General features: G+C 38.1%; 1 protein-coding gene across 3 annotated transcripts in view; it reads right to left on the reverse strand.

Moving 5' to 3' along the window:
• RNGTT (RNA guanylyltransferase and 5'-phosphatase) overlaps nucleotides 1-17,634 on the reverse strand; it is a 245,163-nt gene that overhangs the window by 183,458 nt on the left and 44,071 nt on the right. For all 3 annotated transcript variants that reach the window (XM_025294588.3, XM_006055334.4, XR_006542359.1), the window contains exons 7-8: nucleotides 17,307-17,416; nucleotides 16,015-16,116 (exon numbers count right to left, since the gene is read on the reverse strand). In XM_025294588.3, the coding sequence (XP_025150373.1) occupies nucleotides 16,015-16,116; nucleotides 17,307-17,416 (212 nt within the window). The remainder of the gene's footprint in view (nucleotides 1-16,014; nucleotides 16,117-17,306; nucleotides 17,417-17,634) is intronic.

Raw genomic sequence — 17,634 nt, forward strand, 5'->3', positions numbered from 1 at the left:
TCTTGGATCACTTGATCTGGGGGAAGCTGGCTGCCATGTAGTAAGGATGTTCAGGCAACTATTTAAGGACACACAGAACTCCAGAGTTAGTATGAAGATTACTTTAAACTGAAGACATTTGAGATTCAAGAGATGCTGAAAGAAGCCTTCCCACAAAAGCAGAAACTTCTGGAAATGAAGTTTTCATAAATCACCTCTTTGGAGTATATTCAGTTCCAGCAAGGAGATTTAGAATGAAATTATTTTAAATTTCCTCTCTGGGGGAGTTTTACAGCCATGAGGAAGATGGAAAAGACCAATCACGCTAGCATAACAATGATTATCATCAGCTTACTTATCTCCTGTTGCTATCCTAAAAACAGGTTTTCCTAAAGAAAGCCATCTGTTCTTCCCATAGAAGAACTTTACTAACTTTAGTCATTTAGCGAGTCACTTATTTTGTGCACTCCCAAAGCCATACGAATAAAGTTTTTCCTTTTTTTTTTTTTTTTTACTCTTTCCTTTTTTTTTCTTTTACTCTTCTTTCCCCAATTTAATCCAGACTCCCAAACACTAAACACAAGCAGGTGCAAGAAGTTTTTCCTCCCTACCCAGTCTATGGACAGGCCCACAAGGCAAGGGATGGAGGCTCCAGGTCAACAATCAGCAAAGAACTGAGGCTGCTATCAACCACATGAGTAAGCCTGGAAGTGGAGCCTCGAGATGACAGCAATCCTGGCCAACAGCTTCACAGCAACCCCATGAGAGACAGTGGGCTAGAACCACCCAACTAAATCACTCCCCAGAACCATTAGATATTAAATGTTTGTTGTTTTATGTTGCTAAATTTGGAGGGTAATCTTGAGGTAATCAGAGGCGACTCACTGGAAAAGACCCTGATGATGGGAAAAATTGAGGGCTGGAGGATAAGATGGTTGGATGGCATCACTGACTCAATGAAATGAGTTTGAGCAAACTCTAAGAGATAGTGAAGGATAGGGAAGCCTGGTGTGCTGCAGTCCATGGGGTTGCAAAGAGTCCAAAAGGACTTGGCAACTGAACAACAACAGTCCTGAGATAATCTGTCAGGTGGGAACAGACAACTAACATAACAAACATTGATGAAGACAATGAAGGAAAGGAAGGAAGAGTATCAGCAGATGAACTACTACAATACATTTCTGCTGGACAAGAAACAGATGGAGAGATGCTGAGAAGCATAGTGACCACAAAAGAAGCTGACTGTTTTACAAAATCCCAAAGAAGATCCAGACCCAGAAACATCAACTGACAAGAGTAACAGTATGGACAGAAAAGAAAAAATTGGTTATTTTTAATTATGTAAAACAATTAAATCCCCATAACTCACAGAAAAGACATACTAGTTAACCATTTCCTAAGCAATCAATCAATAAAACTGGAAAGCCCTTCTTTTAAAAAACTGAACCAAACCCTGATGTAAAGCAACTACCACATGGGTAATGGAGCCCAGAAGCAAAGACTTCTCCATACAGTAGGACTGAAGGTCCTCCAAGCACAACTGCTTATTATGAAGCAAAGCTGTCAACAGCCCACTTTCACAAAATTTCTTTCAAGCAGTTTTTCTGTCTCCTTTTCAAATGCAGCCAACCAAGGATCACTGTACATTTCAGGAAAACCAGAAACATGAAGAAGATGATTCGAAATACAGTAACTCTACGCTTTTCAGTTAGTATTCCCATAAGAAATTCAAAATGGTATCATGTCCATAATTACGAACAGGTTGGCATAGAAAGGTATAAGCAGACAGTAAGAATGCATGTACTCCTGAAATTTAAAAGCATATATACTGAAATTAGTAATTCATTATAAGTATAGAGAAAAAAATGAGAAAGCTTATCAGAAAGCTGAAAAAAGAGACCAGCAGATGAAAAGTATGACAGAAAAGATTAGAGAAGAAAAAGAATCTAGGCAGTATAACAACCGATAGTAGGTTTAAAGGGGGAAAACAGAAGAGAAAAAAGGAGCAAATAGAATAGGAGAGATAAAATTACTCTGAATGGAAGAACTCAGGTTTTCAGATTCAAGTGATTACCAGGTGCCAATGAATGGAAAGGTGCAGGAGGAGGGTAGTGTAGACCCACATAATTAGTGGGTCCACTGAAAAACTTCATCCACTGGTCTACTGAAAAACTTCAGGACAAGAACAAAGAGAAAATTCTAAAGGTTTCCAGGGGCAAACCACGTACACGGCACTAGAATCAGAATTATAACACAACTTTTATCAGTGGCAGAGGTTAATAGAAGTTAAGGTTTTTGTTATTCTGAGGGAAAATCATTTCTAAAGTTTTATACACAGCCGAATTACTAAACTCAGGACCAGAAGAACAGCATTTTCATACACCTAAGCATGCTTATGGGTTACTTCTTTTACATAACTTTCTTAGGAAGAGACTGAAGGAGGTACTCCTGCAAAATAAGAGAATATACCTAAATTTAAAAAGAAAGGATGGGAAGAGAGGGAGGGAAAAAAAACATGGAATCCAGAAAGCTAGATCCAACCAGGATAAAAGTTGGGAACAGAGCTTTATACACAGGCCAAAAATCACAGAAGGCTATAAAAGAGAAAAAAGTCTTTGGGATAATAAAAAATAATTCAAAGAAGAAATAAAATGAGTAAAACTTGGAAAAAACTTGATTATAGGGTAAAGGCAACGATCAGAGTAAAAAAGAACCTATTTAAACTTGACAAAAGGAACATAGTACTTGAAGTGGTAGAGAAGGCATGACTTTGAACTCCGGGCAAGGTGGCTGTCTTTAGTGGTCAGCTCCATTCTAGCACTTGCTCTCAATGGATCTGGGTTGAGAAGTAAGCAAATGACCCTACCCCAATTCCTTTGCCAACTCCCTGGAAGGAGACTGGAAAAAAGGGGAAGGGAAGAAACCTACTGATCCGTTTCTGTCAGCATCTCAGGTGGCACTGAAGGCAGCAGCCACAAGATGACGGCAGGGCTCTCTGAGGCAGAACCCCCGGGGAGTGGCTGCTGGCTTGCAGTGGTGAGTGGTCCCAGCAGCAGCAGCCACACAGGCAGTACCTCTTCCTGCTGCTGGGCAGCAAGTGCTAACCAGGCTCCCACCAGAGGCAGCAGCAGCTCGCTGAACCTCTCTCACCCTTTTGCTTTCTTGTTCTCACAATGTCTTTGTAATCAATTCTATGTAGTAAGTCCCTATGTGTGAGAAATATCAGAGTGATTTCTTTTCACATCATAAAAAAGGAAATATATTCCTTTCCACTAATCTCAACAACAGTTCAGTAAGAAAAAAATTTTAAGTATTTTTTACCATTTAAATCAACCTTGACAGAAAACAAAAAAACAAAAACCTATGTTTAACAAACAGCATGTAAATGTAAACAGAGTTGAAAATATTAAAGTTAGAGCTAATGTAAAGAAGTAGATGGAAAACCTGGAACTCTAAAGTTTCTTAACTCTTCTAAGAGTTAAGAAATACTGGGTCACTCCTAGCAGTCCAATGGTTAAGACGCCACCTTCCAATGCAGAGGGCGTGGTTCAATTCCTTGTTGGGGAATTAGGATCCCACATGCCGCTCAGTGTGCCCCAAAATAATCAATTAATTAAAAAACAAAATAAGTGAGAAATACTATGTAAGGGTTATTAGAATAAAGGGAAGATTAAATATAGAGGCATGATAAATGAGGAACTATCAATAACAGTTTTATCTATGATAAGAAACTAGAAGAAAGAACAGACGGGCAGAAAAAAATTGGTGAGCCACATTCTCATGACCATATTATAGAAACTCACCTAAAGTTAACTAATAAACATCAACATAAACATGTTACTCACAGATTTGAGGATAATCACAGGATAAATTAAAAGAAACAAACAAAGAAAGGCTTAAAGTGGTTGCCTTAGACTTTGGGAGATATCACAGGTTCATTTCCAGGCCACCACAATAAGACAAATATCATAATAACCGAGTGGGGGGCGGGCAGTGGTTGCCTTTAGGGAGTAAAACTGATAGGAAGAGGCGATGGAGAAGTGACTTTCAATCATAAGCTTTCTAGTATCACTTGATTTATTTAATCTGAAACAAGGCTTACCTTAATAAACAATTTCATTTTAGTCATCAGATGACACCACCCTTATGGCAGAAAGTGAAGAGGAACTCAAAAGCCTCTTGATCAAAGTGAAAGTGGAGAGTGAAAAAGTTGGCTTAAAGCTCAACATTCAGAAGACAAAGATCATGGCATCCGGTCCCACCACTTCATGGGAAATAGATGGGAAAACAGTGGAAACAGTGCCAGACTTTATTTTTCTGGGCTCCAAAATCACTACAGATGGTGACTGCAGCCATGAAATTAAAAGACGCTTACTCCTTGGAAGGAAAGTTATGACCAACCTAGACAGCATATTCAAAAGCAGAGACATTACTTTGCCAACAAAGGTTCGTCTAGTCAAGGCTATGGTTTTTCCTGTGGTCATGTATGGATGTGAGAGTTGGACTGTGAAGAAGGCTGAGTGCCCAAGAATTGATGCTTTTGAGCTGTGGTGTTGGAGAAGACTCTTGAGAGTCCCTTGGACTGCAAGGAGATGCAACCAGTCCATTCTGAAGGAGATCAGCCCTGGGATTTCTTTGGAAGGAATGATGCTAAAGCTGAAACTCCAGTACTCTGGCCACCTCATGCGAAGAGTTGACTCATTGGAAAAGACTCTGATGCTGGAAGGGATTGGGGGCAGGAGGAGAAGGGGACGACAGAAGATGACATGGCTGGATGGCGTCACTGACTTGATGGACGTGAGTCTCAGTGAACTCCAGGAGTTGGTGATGGACAGGGAGGCCTGGCATGCTGCGATTCATGGGGTCGCAAAGAGTCGGACACGACTGAGTGACTGATCTGATCTGATCTGAATTAGAAAAATGTTTACTAAAACAGAAAAATATTTAGGGTGCACTTATTATAAGGTATAGACATATTCATTGATTTTGACCTAATTAAGAGGATTTGAAAATCTTTCAATTTAATAGAAAACTGCAAAATTATTATTCATTGCGCAAATCAGATACTTAGTTTCAATACTGGTAAACAAATCTCATGAATCTATCTGTTCTAAGGATAAGAAGCCTCTGTTGGTTATTTTAACTAGTTACTTTTAGATTAAATAGTTCTGTTCACAATAAGAATACAGAGTATCATTAGACTTCAAAGTGTAAAATCAAATGGTATATTTGCACTAATTACCATGAATATTACAGGTCATGCTTTTCAGAACTTCATAGTCACGCACAAATTACATATGTAAAATACAATATCCTTTTAACTGGTCTTCCATGAGAGAGGGTAAAAAGCCACATTGATTTCTCAAGATTTATCTTGATCTGGAATAAAATTTTAAAGCCAAGAAAAATGGTTTGGACAGCACTTACATATCAAAGGGGCTGAAAGGTGTGAAAAATATTTTCATTTTTATAAAATAATCAGTCCTCATGAGAAGAAAAGATCAAAAGAAATATTCCAAAGACTTTGTTTATTTCTTACATTTTTCCCTTGAAATGATTGATTACTTCCAATTTTCTTTTATATACAGCACACCTTCGTTAAAAAAAAAAATTACAATTCTTTCAAACATTTTTTTCACTGATTCACAAACTCTTTGTGAATTTTCTTTTTCAGTCAACCTAGTACTTACCATTTCTATAATAATGAACTAGAGCATGTGAGCAAATAACCAGTTCTTAAAGTATCATGAAATTGTGAAAAAAATAAGTAGGAAAATCCCCTTAACCTCTCATCCAGGTAGCTCATACCTCACACTGGTAGCTCTATAGCTGAGACGGGAGTAGGGGGCAGACGTCCTCCAGTGAGCTTAGTAGCATTCAGACCAGATCAGGTCAGTCGCTCAGTCGTGTCCGACTCTTTGCGACCCCATGAATCGCAGCACGCCAGGCCTCCCTGTCCATCACCAACTCCCGGAGTTCACTTAGACTCACGTCCATCAAGTCAGTGACACCATCCAGCCATCTCATCCTCTGTCGTCCCCTTCTCCTCCTGCCCCCAATCCCTCCCTGCATCAGAGTCTTTTCCAATGAGTCAACTCTTCGCATGAGGTGGCCAAAGTACTGGAGTTTCAGCTTCAGCATCATTCCTTCCAAAGAAATCCCAGGGCCGACCTCCTTCAGAATGGACTGGCTGGATCTCCTTGCAGCATTAGGCAACACTAAATAATAAGTGTGTCTGTATCTCTTCTGTATTCCACTATCACAGGTAAACACCCATCTAGGATACCCATTATTATACTCCTAAAATCAAAATGAGCACTCGTATTTCATATGGAATATCAAGTAACGCCCCTAAGCAGTTCTTTGTTACCTCTCCTTATTTCTCACGCTTTGTACTATACACACTTTTACTACATCTCTTACTACATCTTAAAGCTGCTTCAAGGTCAAGAATTGTATTTTGCTTTCCTACAGTGTCTTATATTGTCTTTGAGATTCTCTAATTCCTAAAGTAGCACGGTTATCTAGTAAAGCAATAAATATTATTTCTTCAAAGATACAGATTTTGCCATTAAGTGAAAGTGAATGTTGTTCAGTCGTGTCTGACTGTTTGAGACCCCATGGACTATACAGTCCATGGAACAGTGCAGGCCAGAATGTTGGAGTGGGTAGCCTTTGCCTTCTCCAGGGCATCTTCCCAACCCAGAGATCGAACTCAGGTCTCCCACACTGCAGGCAGATTCTTTACCAGCTAGGCCACAACAGAAGGCCATTAAGTGAAACGGGCAAGGCAATTCCAATTACCATCACCAAGCGATTTGAGGGAAACCTGATAGTCTTCTATAGTTTCTAACAGAAGAGTATATATAATTTATATGGAGGATCAGGCAGTTTTTTATCACTGTTAATATACATATATGTAATATATATGAGGAAACAATGCAAACAGTGAGAGACTTTAATTTGAGGGCTCCAAAATCACTGCAGATGGTGACCGCAGCCAGGAAATTAAAAGACGCTCACTCCTTGGAAGAAAAGCTATGACCAATCTAGACGAATTAAAAAGAAGAGACATTACTTTGCCAACAAAGGTCCATCTAGTCAAAGCTATAATTTTTCCACCAGTCATATAGGGATGCGAGAGTTGGATTATAAAAAAAGATAATCACCGAAGAATTGATGCTTTTGAACTGTGGTGTTGATGAAGACTCTTGAGAGTCCCTTGGACTATAAGGAGATCAAACAGGTCAATATTAAAGGAAATCAATCCTGAATATTCATTGGAAGGACAGATGCTGAAGCTGAAACTCCAATACTTTGGCCACCTGATGCGAAGAACCAACTCATTTGAAAAGACTCTGATGCTAGGAAAGATTGAAGGCAGAAGAAGGGGACGACAGAAGATGAGATGATTGGAATGCATCACTGACTTGATGGATATGAGTTTAGACTTGATGGACATGATGGACACCAGTCAGTCCAGGAGCTGGTGATGGACAAGGAAGCCTGGTGTGCTACAATCCATGGGGTTGCAAAGAGTCAGACACAACTGAGCAACTGAACTGAATGTGTGTGCATATATATATATATATATATCACTTAATATATATTTTTATATATAAATATATTTTATCACTGTTAATATTTTTCTCCTCATATATTTGACTTCTATAGCATAGCTCTATTTAAATACATATATATTTAGGAATATTAACAAAAGGGATTTTTATTAATGTTTCAAAGTTTCAGATGCTCATTACCCCTAGAATATGGACAACCTCAAATTTTAACCAGGGATTGCTCTTATGTTTGCAACACAGGTTTTACCTGTATATGTTCTGTTTAGCTCTAAGAGTTTTTGAGCCAAATTTGGTAATGAATTCAGTTGATTTTCTATTCTTAAGTAGCACTTCAGAGATAGTATCTCTGTTAATAAGTAGTAACTCTCATATTAATAAGTAGTTTAATTAAATTAATATTTAAAGGTCCTTTTTATCCTTTAGCAAGTCCTAAAGATGTGACTAGTTGACATCTATTTCAAAAGTTTGATTTTAAAATATTAGACTGCTTTTGTCCTATACCCACTTTTATTCTTGTACAGTAACTACCCCACAACCTAAGAGAATTTTGAATGGATTCCGGGAAACTAAATGCTGATTACCAAGTGAAAATGATTGCCCATGGAGTCTTACTCTACGGTAACAATAACATTTATTAAACATCATGCTAACAACCATTTTACATCAATCTCCTTTAATCAATTAATAGACAAATCCTCAGCTATATCCTGAACTCAATGGCTGGCTAAACATTGCTCTTGGAGAAGGAAATGGCAACCCACTCCAGTATTCTTACCTGGAAAATCCCAAAGACGGAGGAGCCTGGAGGGCTACAGGCTATAGGATCGCAAAGAGTTCAACGTGACTGAGCAACTACACTTTGACTTTCAAACATTGCTCTGGTTTAGATCACTGATTTTTAAACTGTGTTCATTCAACAGGGCACTAAGGGCAGTGGTTCCTGGACTTGGCTAGAAATCAGAAGTAGCTGGGGTGCTTCTGAAAACCAAATGCTCAAAGCCAACTAAAGCCTACTGAATTTGGATCTCTAGATTTTTTCTTTTTTTAAAAAAGAAAAGCTTACTAAGATGGTAATAGGGGCTTCCCAAGTGGCTCAGTGGTAAAGAATTCGTTTGCCAATGTCAGAGCCACAGGGTTGGGAAGATCCCCTGGAAGAGAGTATGGCAATCCACTCCAGTTTTTCGCCTGGAGAATCCCATGGACAGAGGAGCCTGTTGGAATACAGTGCATGTGGTTGCAAACAGTGAGACATGAGTGAGCGACAGAACACACACGCACACATGATCGTAACACTATCACAATAGTATAGTGAAAGTGAAAGTGTTAGCCGCTCAGTCTTGTCTGACTCTTTGTGACCCCCATGGACTGTAGGCCACCAGGCTCCTCTGTCCATGGGATTCTCCAGGAAAGAATACTGGAGTGGGTTGCCATTCCCTTCTCCAGGGGATCTTCCCAACCCAGGAGTCTCCTGCATTGCAGGCAGATTCTTTACCATCTGAGCCACCAATGTAACCCAAACATCCAGCAGCCTTCGGGACATGCTATCCTAACAAGTTCCATGGTGACCTTAAGAGGGCACCCAGAATACAATCCCACATGCTGCCCCAAAATGTTCAACAACCAAAGCAACCCCACTTTTGTGTATTTCAGATAATGGTAAGTAAGATGTGAGCTTAGAGAAAGAGTAAGAGTAAAATGAGTTCCATTACTTTCTTTTTTTAACCAATTTACTACCAGATATCATCAACTATAGCTTTAGATCAATAAATAGTGTTTCTGATCAACTTCTAATCACTCCTTGTTTGTCTCCCTTCTCCATGAAGGGAATATAAGAAAGGAACACAGGAGTTACAGCTTTCTTGTGTTCCTCCCAGATGCAAAAAAACTGGCCTTGCACCCTCACAGTATTAATAGTTCTAATGAAACTGTTAAAAAACAGGACAAGAGTCTTCAAATAATGAAACCTGGTTTGGGGTTATCATCAGAAATATGGTGCTAAATTTTCATTACGTTCCAAAATGAGCTAACTATATAATGAAGAAAAACAACATTAAATCATATCTTAGAAGCCCAAATTCTAAAATACGGAACAATGAAGGGGGGAAAAAAGAAAGCTACAGAAGACCAGAGTTGTACTGCCAATTTTGCCTCTAACTAGTTACAATGGCAACCCACTCCAGTACTCTTGCCTGGCAAATCCCATGGACGGAGGAGCCTGGTAGGCTGCAGTCCATGGGGTCACTAGGAGTCAGACACGACTGAGCGACTTCACTTTCACTTTTCACTTTCATGCATTGGAGAAGGAAATGGCAACCCACTCCAGTGTTCTTGCTTGGAGAATCCCAGGGATAAGGGAGCCTGGTAGGCTGCCGTCTATGGGGTCGCACAGAGTCAGACACGACTGAAGCTACTTAGCAGTAGCAGCAGCAGTTACAAGATTAAAGCAAATATTTTATTTTCTGGATTCCACCCCCCTCAAATATATCCACAGACACACTCAGTTCAGTTCAGTTACTCAGTTGTCTTCGACTCTTTGACCCCATGAATCACAGCATGCCAGGCCTCCCTGTCCATCACCAACTCCCGGAGTCCACCCAAACCCATGTCCATTGTGTCGGTGATGCCATCCAACCATCTCATCCTCTGTCGTCCCCTTCTCCTCCTGCCCTCAATCTTTCCCAGCATCAGGGTCTTTTCAAATAAGTCAGCTCTCCGCATCAGGTGGCCAAAATATTGGAGTTCCAGTTTCAACATCAGTCCCTCCAGTGAACACCCAGGAGTGATCTCCTTTAGGATGGACTGGATGTATCTCCTTGCAGTCCAAGGGACTCTCAAGAGTCTTCTCCAATACCACAGTTCAAAAGCATCAATTCTTTGGCGCTCAGCTTTCTTAATAGTCCAACTCTCACATCCATACATGACCACTGGAAAAACCATAGCCTAGACTAGACGGACCTTTGTTGGCAAAGTAATGTCTCTGTTTTTTAATATGCTGTCTAGGTTGGTCATAACTTTCTTTCCAGATGGTCAACACCGAAATCAGATTGATTATATCCTTTGCAGCCAAAGATGAAGAAGCTCTATATAGTCAGCAAAAACAAGACCAGGAGCTGAATGTGGCTCAGATCATGAACTCCTTATTGCCAAATTCAGACTGAAATTAAACAAAGTGGGGAAAACCACTAGTCCATTCAGGTATGACCTAAATCAAATCCCTTATGATTATACAGTAGAAGTGAGAAATAGATTTAAGGGACTAGATCTGATAGATAGAGTGCCTGATGACTTTTATAAATGGAGGTTCATGACATTGTACAGGAGACTGGGAGCAAGACCATCCCCAAGAAAAAGAAATGCAAAAAAGCAAAATGGCTGTCTGAGGAGGCCTTACAAATAGCTGTGAAAAGAAGAGAAGCGCAAAGCAAAGGAGAAAAGGAAAGATATAAACATCTGAATGCAGAGTTCCAAAGAGTAGCAAGGAGAGATAAGAAAGCCTTTCTCAGTGATCAATGCAAAGAAATAGAGGAAAACAACAGAATGGGAAAGACTAGAGATCTCTTCAAGAAAATTAGAGATACCAAGGGAACATTTCATGCAAAGATGGGCTTGATAAAGGACAGAAATGGTATGGACCTAACAGAAGCAGAAGATATTAAGAAGAGGTGGCAAGAATACACAGAAGAACTGTACAAAAAAGATCTTCACAACCCAGATAATCACAAAGCTGTGATCACTCACACTCACCTAGAGCCGGACATCCTGGAATTTGAAGTCAGGTGGGCCTTAGGAAGCATCACTATGAACAAAGCTAGTGGAGGTGATGGAATTCCAGTTGAGCTCTTTCAAATCCTGAAAGATGATGCTGTGAAAGTGCTGCACTCAATATGCCAGCAAATTTGGAAAACTCAGCAGTGGCCACAGGACTGGAAAAGGTCAGTTTTCACTCCAATCCCAAAGAAGGGCAATGCCAAAGAATGCTCAAACTACTGCACAATTGCACTTATCTCACACGCTAGTAAAGTAATGCTCAAAATTCTCCAAGCCAGGCTTCAGCAATATGTGAACCGTGAACTTCTAGATGTTCAGGCTGGTTTTAGAAAAGGCAGAGAGGAACCAGAGATCAATTTGTCAACATCCGCTGGGTCATCGAAAAAGCAAGAGAGTTCCAGAAAAACATGTATTTCTGCTTTATTGACTATGCCAAAGCCTTTGACTGTGTGGATCACAATAAACTGTGGAAAATTCTTAAGGAGATAGGACCAGACCACCTGACCTGCCTCTTGAGAAGCCTATATGCAGGTCAGGAAGCAACAGTTAGAACTGGACATGGAACAACAGACTGGTTCCAAATAGGAAAAGGTGTACGTCAAGGCTGTATATTGTCACCCTGCTTATTTAACTTCTATGCAGAGTACATCATGAGAAACGCTGGGCTGGAAAAAGCACAAGCTGGAATCAAGATTGCTGGGAGAAATATCAAGAACCTCAGATACGCAGATGACACCAGCCTTATGGCAGAAAGTGAAGAAGAACTAAAGAGCCTCTTGATGAAAGTGAAAGAGGAGAGTGAAAAAGTTGGCTTAAAGCTCAACATTCAGAAAACTAAGATCATGGCATCCGGTCCCATCACTTCATGGCAAATAGATTGGGAAACAGTGAAAACAGTAGCTGACTTTATTTTTCTGGGCTTTAAAATCACTGCGGATGGTGATTGCAGCCATGAAATTAAAAGACGCTTGCTCCTTGGATGGAAAGTTATCACCACAAACACACTAAGTCTCCCTAGAAGAGTTCACAAATTAAAAATCCTTTCCAGGCATAACTTTATTTACAAGTTTTTGAGTTTCTAAATATTAGATACAATGTTATGGCCCTAATTAATACTTATTAGGAAATAAGACAGAAGTAAATTCTTATTAAATGCAATATTCAAAGTTGTTATATATCAGAAAAAAACTACTTACTTTGTGACCAAAAGAAAATTAGGGCTAAACATAAATTTATCTGCTCGGATATCTTCCCTCAAGAGGAACTAAAAAACAGCTAAGTGAACAAATCTAAATTATAGCAGTGTAACATCACTGAATTGTTAATAATTTGATTTACTCATTCTGTTCCTAAACAGCATAAAACATCATCTGTTTGCAGTTCATTGAAAATTATTCCAGAGATATCTAAAACCTCTTCAATATTCCTCTCAGTATACAAAACTTTTCTAGTGTAGCATCTCATTATCCTAACCACACTATTCCTGTCTGAACATTCAGTTCCACTCACTGGAATAAACATCTGCTACAAACATTATTAACGAGACACATATCAAAGGATCCAAGCAAGTTACTAATTTCCTGGGGTAATTACACTGTTCTGTATAAAAACCATTAGAGCAGTAACTATGTTCAGAAGCTCCCTGAACATATTATAGGTAGTTTATCTACATAACAGCTATTTCTACAAGTCACCAAGTATTTGTCAGGACAAGTATAGCATGACTACATGTCTAGCACTCAATTAAAACAAAGGCATAGGACATTTTTATGAGGAAAAAAAAATTACAATTTACATTTCAAATGTATGCATTTAGTGAATTACTTATATAAAAACTCAAAACCAGAAGCTAAGCAATAACTACAATGAATTGTGTATACAATTTTTCTTAAAGCAAGAATGCTTGTATATATATGTGTATTACATATACATATATATATACACACACACATACACATATAATACACATACATCAGATGTATGTGTGAGAATATCAGTAGCTATCTTTTACTGAGTGTCCACTGTATGCTAATTGTTTGGAATTACTTTATTTAATCCTTTTACAGCAAATCTATTGGGTAATGGATTGCCATTATCTTATATGAATCCAAACATCTTTCTTAGGGTCGTCTAGCTTTATCCTACCCTATGTGTCATGTTCTTTGAAATATGCTGCTGCTGCTGCTGCTGCTTTTGGCTAAATGGTTTACATTTTTGTTTGGAAATTAATGTAACAGAGAGTTGTCACAATTAAAATCTCAAAAATTTCACAACTATCACAAATGTTCCCGTAACTTTCATGTGAAGACATTGACAGCTTTTCAATGATTAATTGACCCCATAAACATTTACTGAGTGCCCATCCGTGCCAGGCACTATTCTAGGCACTGAGGACACAGTGGTTAGAAAGACAAAAGTCTCAGTTCTCATAAGGTTTGCTTTCATTATGGCTATCAGTTCATTAAAAGACTTTTGCTTATCTATACAAATTATTCCCATAGCATTACATACTTCTTATGGCAAATACACTTTGAGTTATTTTCTTTTACTTCATTATTGGCATTACAACAGTAGTTATAAAAATATTAACAGTAAAATCAAGTTATATCCACTCCATATCTCCATAGGTATCTTTTAAGGTCACCACAAAGTTAAATGTAGATGAAGACAGCATGATAAAAAAGATATAATTATCATTTAGACATTCAAAAACTGTCATAAAAATCAAATGTAACTTATATCATCTTCAAAATAATCTTTAAAAACTAAAATATGAAAACAGGATCTTAAAGAGATTATTTCCTTTCCCATTTTTACTGCAGCATTATTCATAATAGGCAAGATATGAAAATAACCTGTCCACCAACAGATGAATAAAAATGATGCATGTGTGTGTGTGTGTATATATATATATATACACACACACACATACATATTATACACACACACACACACACACACACACACACAGTGGAATATTATTCAGCCATGAGAAAGAAGAAAACCCTGTCACTTGTGACAACATGGAACTTGAGGAGATTAGTTAAGTGGAATAAGGCAGAAAAGACAAATACTGTAAGATGTCAGTTATATGTGGAATCTAAAAAACCCAAACTCACAGAAACCGAAACTGGAATGGTAGTTACCAAGGGATGAGAGGGTGGGAAAAATGAGGAGATACTAATCAAAGGGTACAAGCTGCCAGTTATAAGACAAATAAGTTTTGATGATCTAATGCACAACATGCTGATTATAGTTACTATTGTGCTTACATACTTGAAAATTGCTAAGATGATAGATCTTAAATGTTCTCACCATCGAAAAGAAATGGAAGTGATAGAAGTGTTAGTTAACACCATAGCAGTAACCATTTTGCAATATATGTGTACCAAATCAACAATTTGTACACCTTAAACCTGATTAATGCCATGTCAAATTGTATCTCAACAAACCTGGAAAAAAACTAAAATATACATATATGTATATACGAAAGTGAAAGTGAAGTTGCTCAGTCAGGTCCAACTCTTTGCAACCCCATGGACTGTAGCCTTCCAGGCTTCTCCGTCCATGGGATTTTCCAGGCAAGAGTACCTAGAGTGGGTTGCCATTTCCTTCTCCAGGGGATTTTCCCAACTCAGGGCTCAAACCCAGGTCTCCTGCATTGCAGGCACTCTTTACCTTCTGAGCCATGAAGGAAGCCCCATATGTGTGTGTATATATCGCACACATATATGTGCGTTCATGCTAAGTCGCTTCAGTTGTGTCTAACTCTTTGTGACCCTACTGACTGTGGCCTGCCAATCTCCTCTGTCCATGGGATTCTTCAGACGAGAATACTGGGGAAGGCTGCCATGCCCTCCTCCAGGGGATCTTCCTGACCCAGGAATCGAACCTGCATCTCCTGCATTGCAGGTGGATTCTTTTACTGCTGAGCCACTGGGGAAGCCCACACACATACTACATACACTCTAATTATTCTAAACTATTTTCATTATGAAAAAATTAATGACTTCTATATTACTATCTGTTAAAGTAATTATTTCAACTGGTATAAAATTTGATGAATGAATAAATACATATATAGCAAAGCCATATAAAATAGATTACAATCGAGAAAAAGTTAAATGGTATTGAGGAAGCATAAAATTTTTACTAATCAATATTTTTAAACTTAGGAATATGAAATGTGAAGCTAAGCTCTGTTGTATGAATAGAACCTTAAGAGTGGATAAAATTACAAAAAGTATTAGTAAGGATTAACAGAAAAAGAAAAACTATAGAAGGAATAAAATACAGAATGAATCGGGGACTTGGTAATTTTTAGATTATAAACTCATAATACATTTGTTAATTTTAGAAGTGCCCAACAACCATTAAAGACAAGGTGGTGGGCAGCAGACATACCAAAAAGTACAATATTATTAAGAAAAAATACTTTCAGATTTAAGTCTGGTATAGATTCATTTCAAACTAACATAAATCTGAAACCAAATATTTAGAAAATGAAAGAGATAACTAGTAGACAACTAAGAATACTAGCAAAACAAAAACTATACAATATATGAAACAGTTTATTTTGCTGTTCATGTCACTCCCAAAAGTACAAACCTTCTCTCACAACAAAGCAATATTCTTCAAGCATTCGGGTAATTTAGTATAACTTTTCTTTTTCCGAAGTCTAACTTACCGAGTACCATCTGCTTTCCAGCTTACTTTATATGGCTTCTGCTCCAAAAGTTTAATGTTTTGCTTGTCCATGGAAACAGGCTGTGCTCCAGGGAATCCAGACCTTAACGAAGATCACTATATCACTATTATGGCTGGTATCCATACAAAGCAATACATGTCTTAAACCAATCTCACACAAGTCACACATGTAGCACAATGGTCTCCCAATCACGAAATTAACATCAGTTGGAGTAATATCAGCTTTCACAAGAATGCTAACAAAATCTTATCATTTCCTTCACATTTTAAAATGCAAGTTAACAAGATCCTACATGCCACTATGAATTATGACTACTGGGCTAATTTTTAAATATTAACATACATGATCTAAATAGTAAAGCACATATATTTACAAGTCTTTTACTTCAGGAAGAAGTTTAAGTCTTGCCTTAATTATCTTACATTGCTCTAGACCCCATATTTCTCCATCATGACACTGCCAACTTGGCATAACTCTGCAGGGTTGGCAAGTTTCTGCTCAAAAGATGCCCAGAAGTGACAAAACAGGAGAAATTTAGGTCGAGATTAAGGTACACTGGCAAGGGTTTAACAGAACACTAAAACTGACATCACTTCATCATCATTTGCAGCTTTCAGTTAAAATTATTTCTAGTTGATTGATCTGTATGTACCAGTCCAAAAGTTCTTTATATTAGGAATTTTTAACAATAACCCTATTTCATCATGTTCTAACTGTATTACAGTTTTCTGCCACAGATGGCAAAGACTAACAGGAATGATCACAGACCAAGACCTGGGAGCAACAGATAAGAGCCATGAACTCTCTCCTGAATACTCTGCTATAAAATGTCTTATGAATATCTTCAAGTCATGGTAAGGGGTAGAGTATATTTAAAGCTGATTCTTCTAGGTTTCTGATAACAGAAAAACTGGAAAGTGAGGCTCATTCAAGTTTCACCTCTTCTTTCTTAATAAAATCATAAGGGCAACCAAAACTCTAATCAGCAACAGTAGAATCAAACTCACAAAACAAATACCAGAAGGTAACAATAGTAATTTTCTATTCCTCTAGAGAAGACATGTGAGTCATCTAATTTTGACTCAAAAATCTAATTACACTGTTTATCTTGAGAAAAATCTGATAAACTTTTGCTTGACAAAAAATTCTACGTAAACACAGAAATTTCATGGAGCAAAGAAGCTATGTCACCGTTTGCATTAATGTTAAGTACTGCAGAGTAAGAATAAATTTTATTTAAAACTTTAATTAAAATTTAAAATGCTTATTACCCTTCCCAGCCACAGAATTGATGACACTTCTGCTGTACCTCTCCTAACTTTGGCTGAGTTGTTACTTGAGTTACACCTTTAACAGTTACACCCTCCAAAAAAATAGCACCCTGAAAATAAAAGGAAAAGAAAAATACATTAGAGTTCAAATCTATCTACAAAGACTAGACGGAATGATAGATTCATTTATTTTCAGAAATCTGAGTAAATATATGCAACAAATAGTCTGCTACAGAGGTTCTGTAGACTTCTCTGGGATTGCACACTAGTTTTCCTTAATCCAGCATATGATTTTCAATGTACATATACAGCCCAGTGTCTATATCAT

Source organism: Bubalus bubalis, chromosome 10, assembly GCF_019923935.1.
Source record: "Bubalus bubalis isolate 160015118507 breed Murrah chromosome 10, NDDB_SH_1, whole genome shotgun sequence".
NCBI lineage: Eukaryota > Metazoa > Chordata > Mammalia > Artiodactyla > Bovidae > Bubalus > Bubalus bubalis.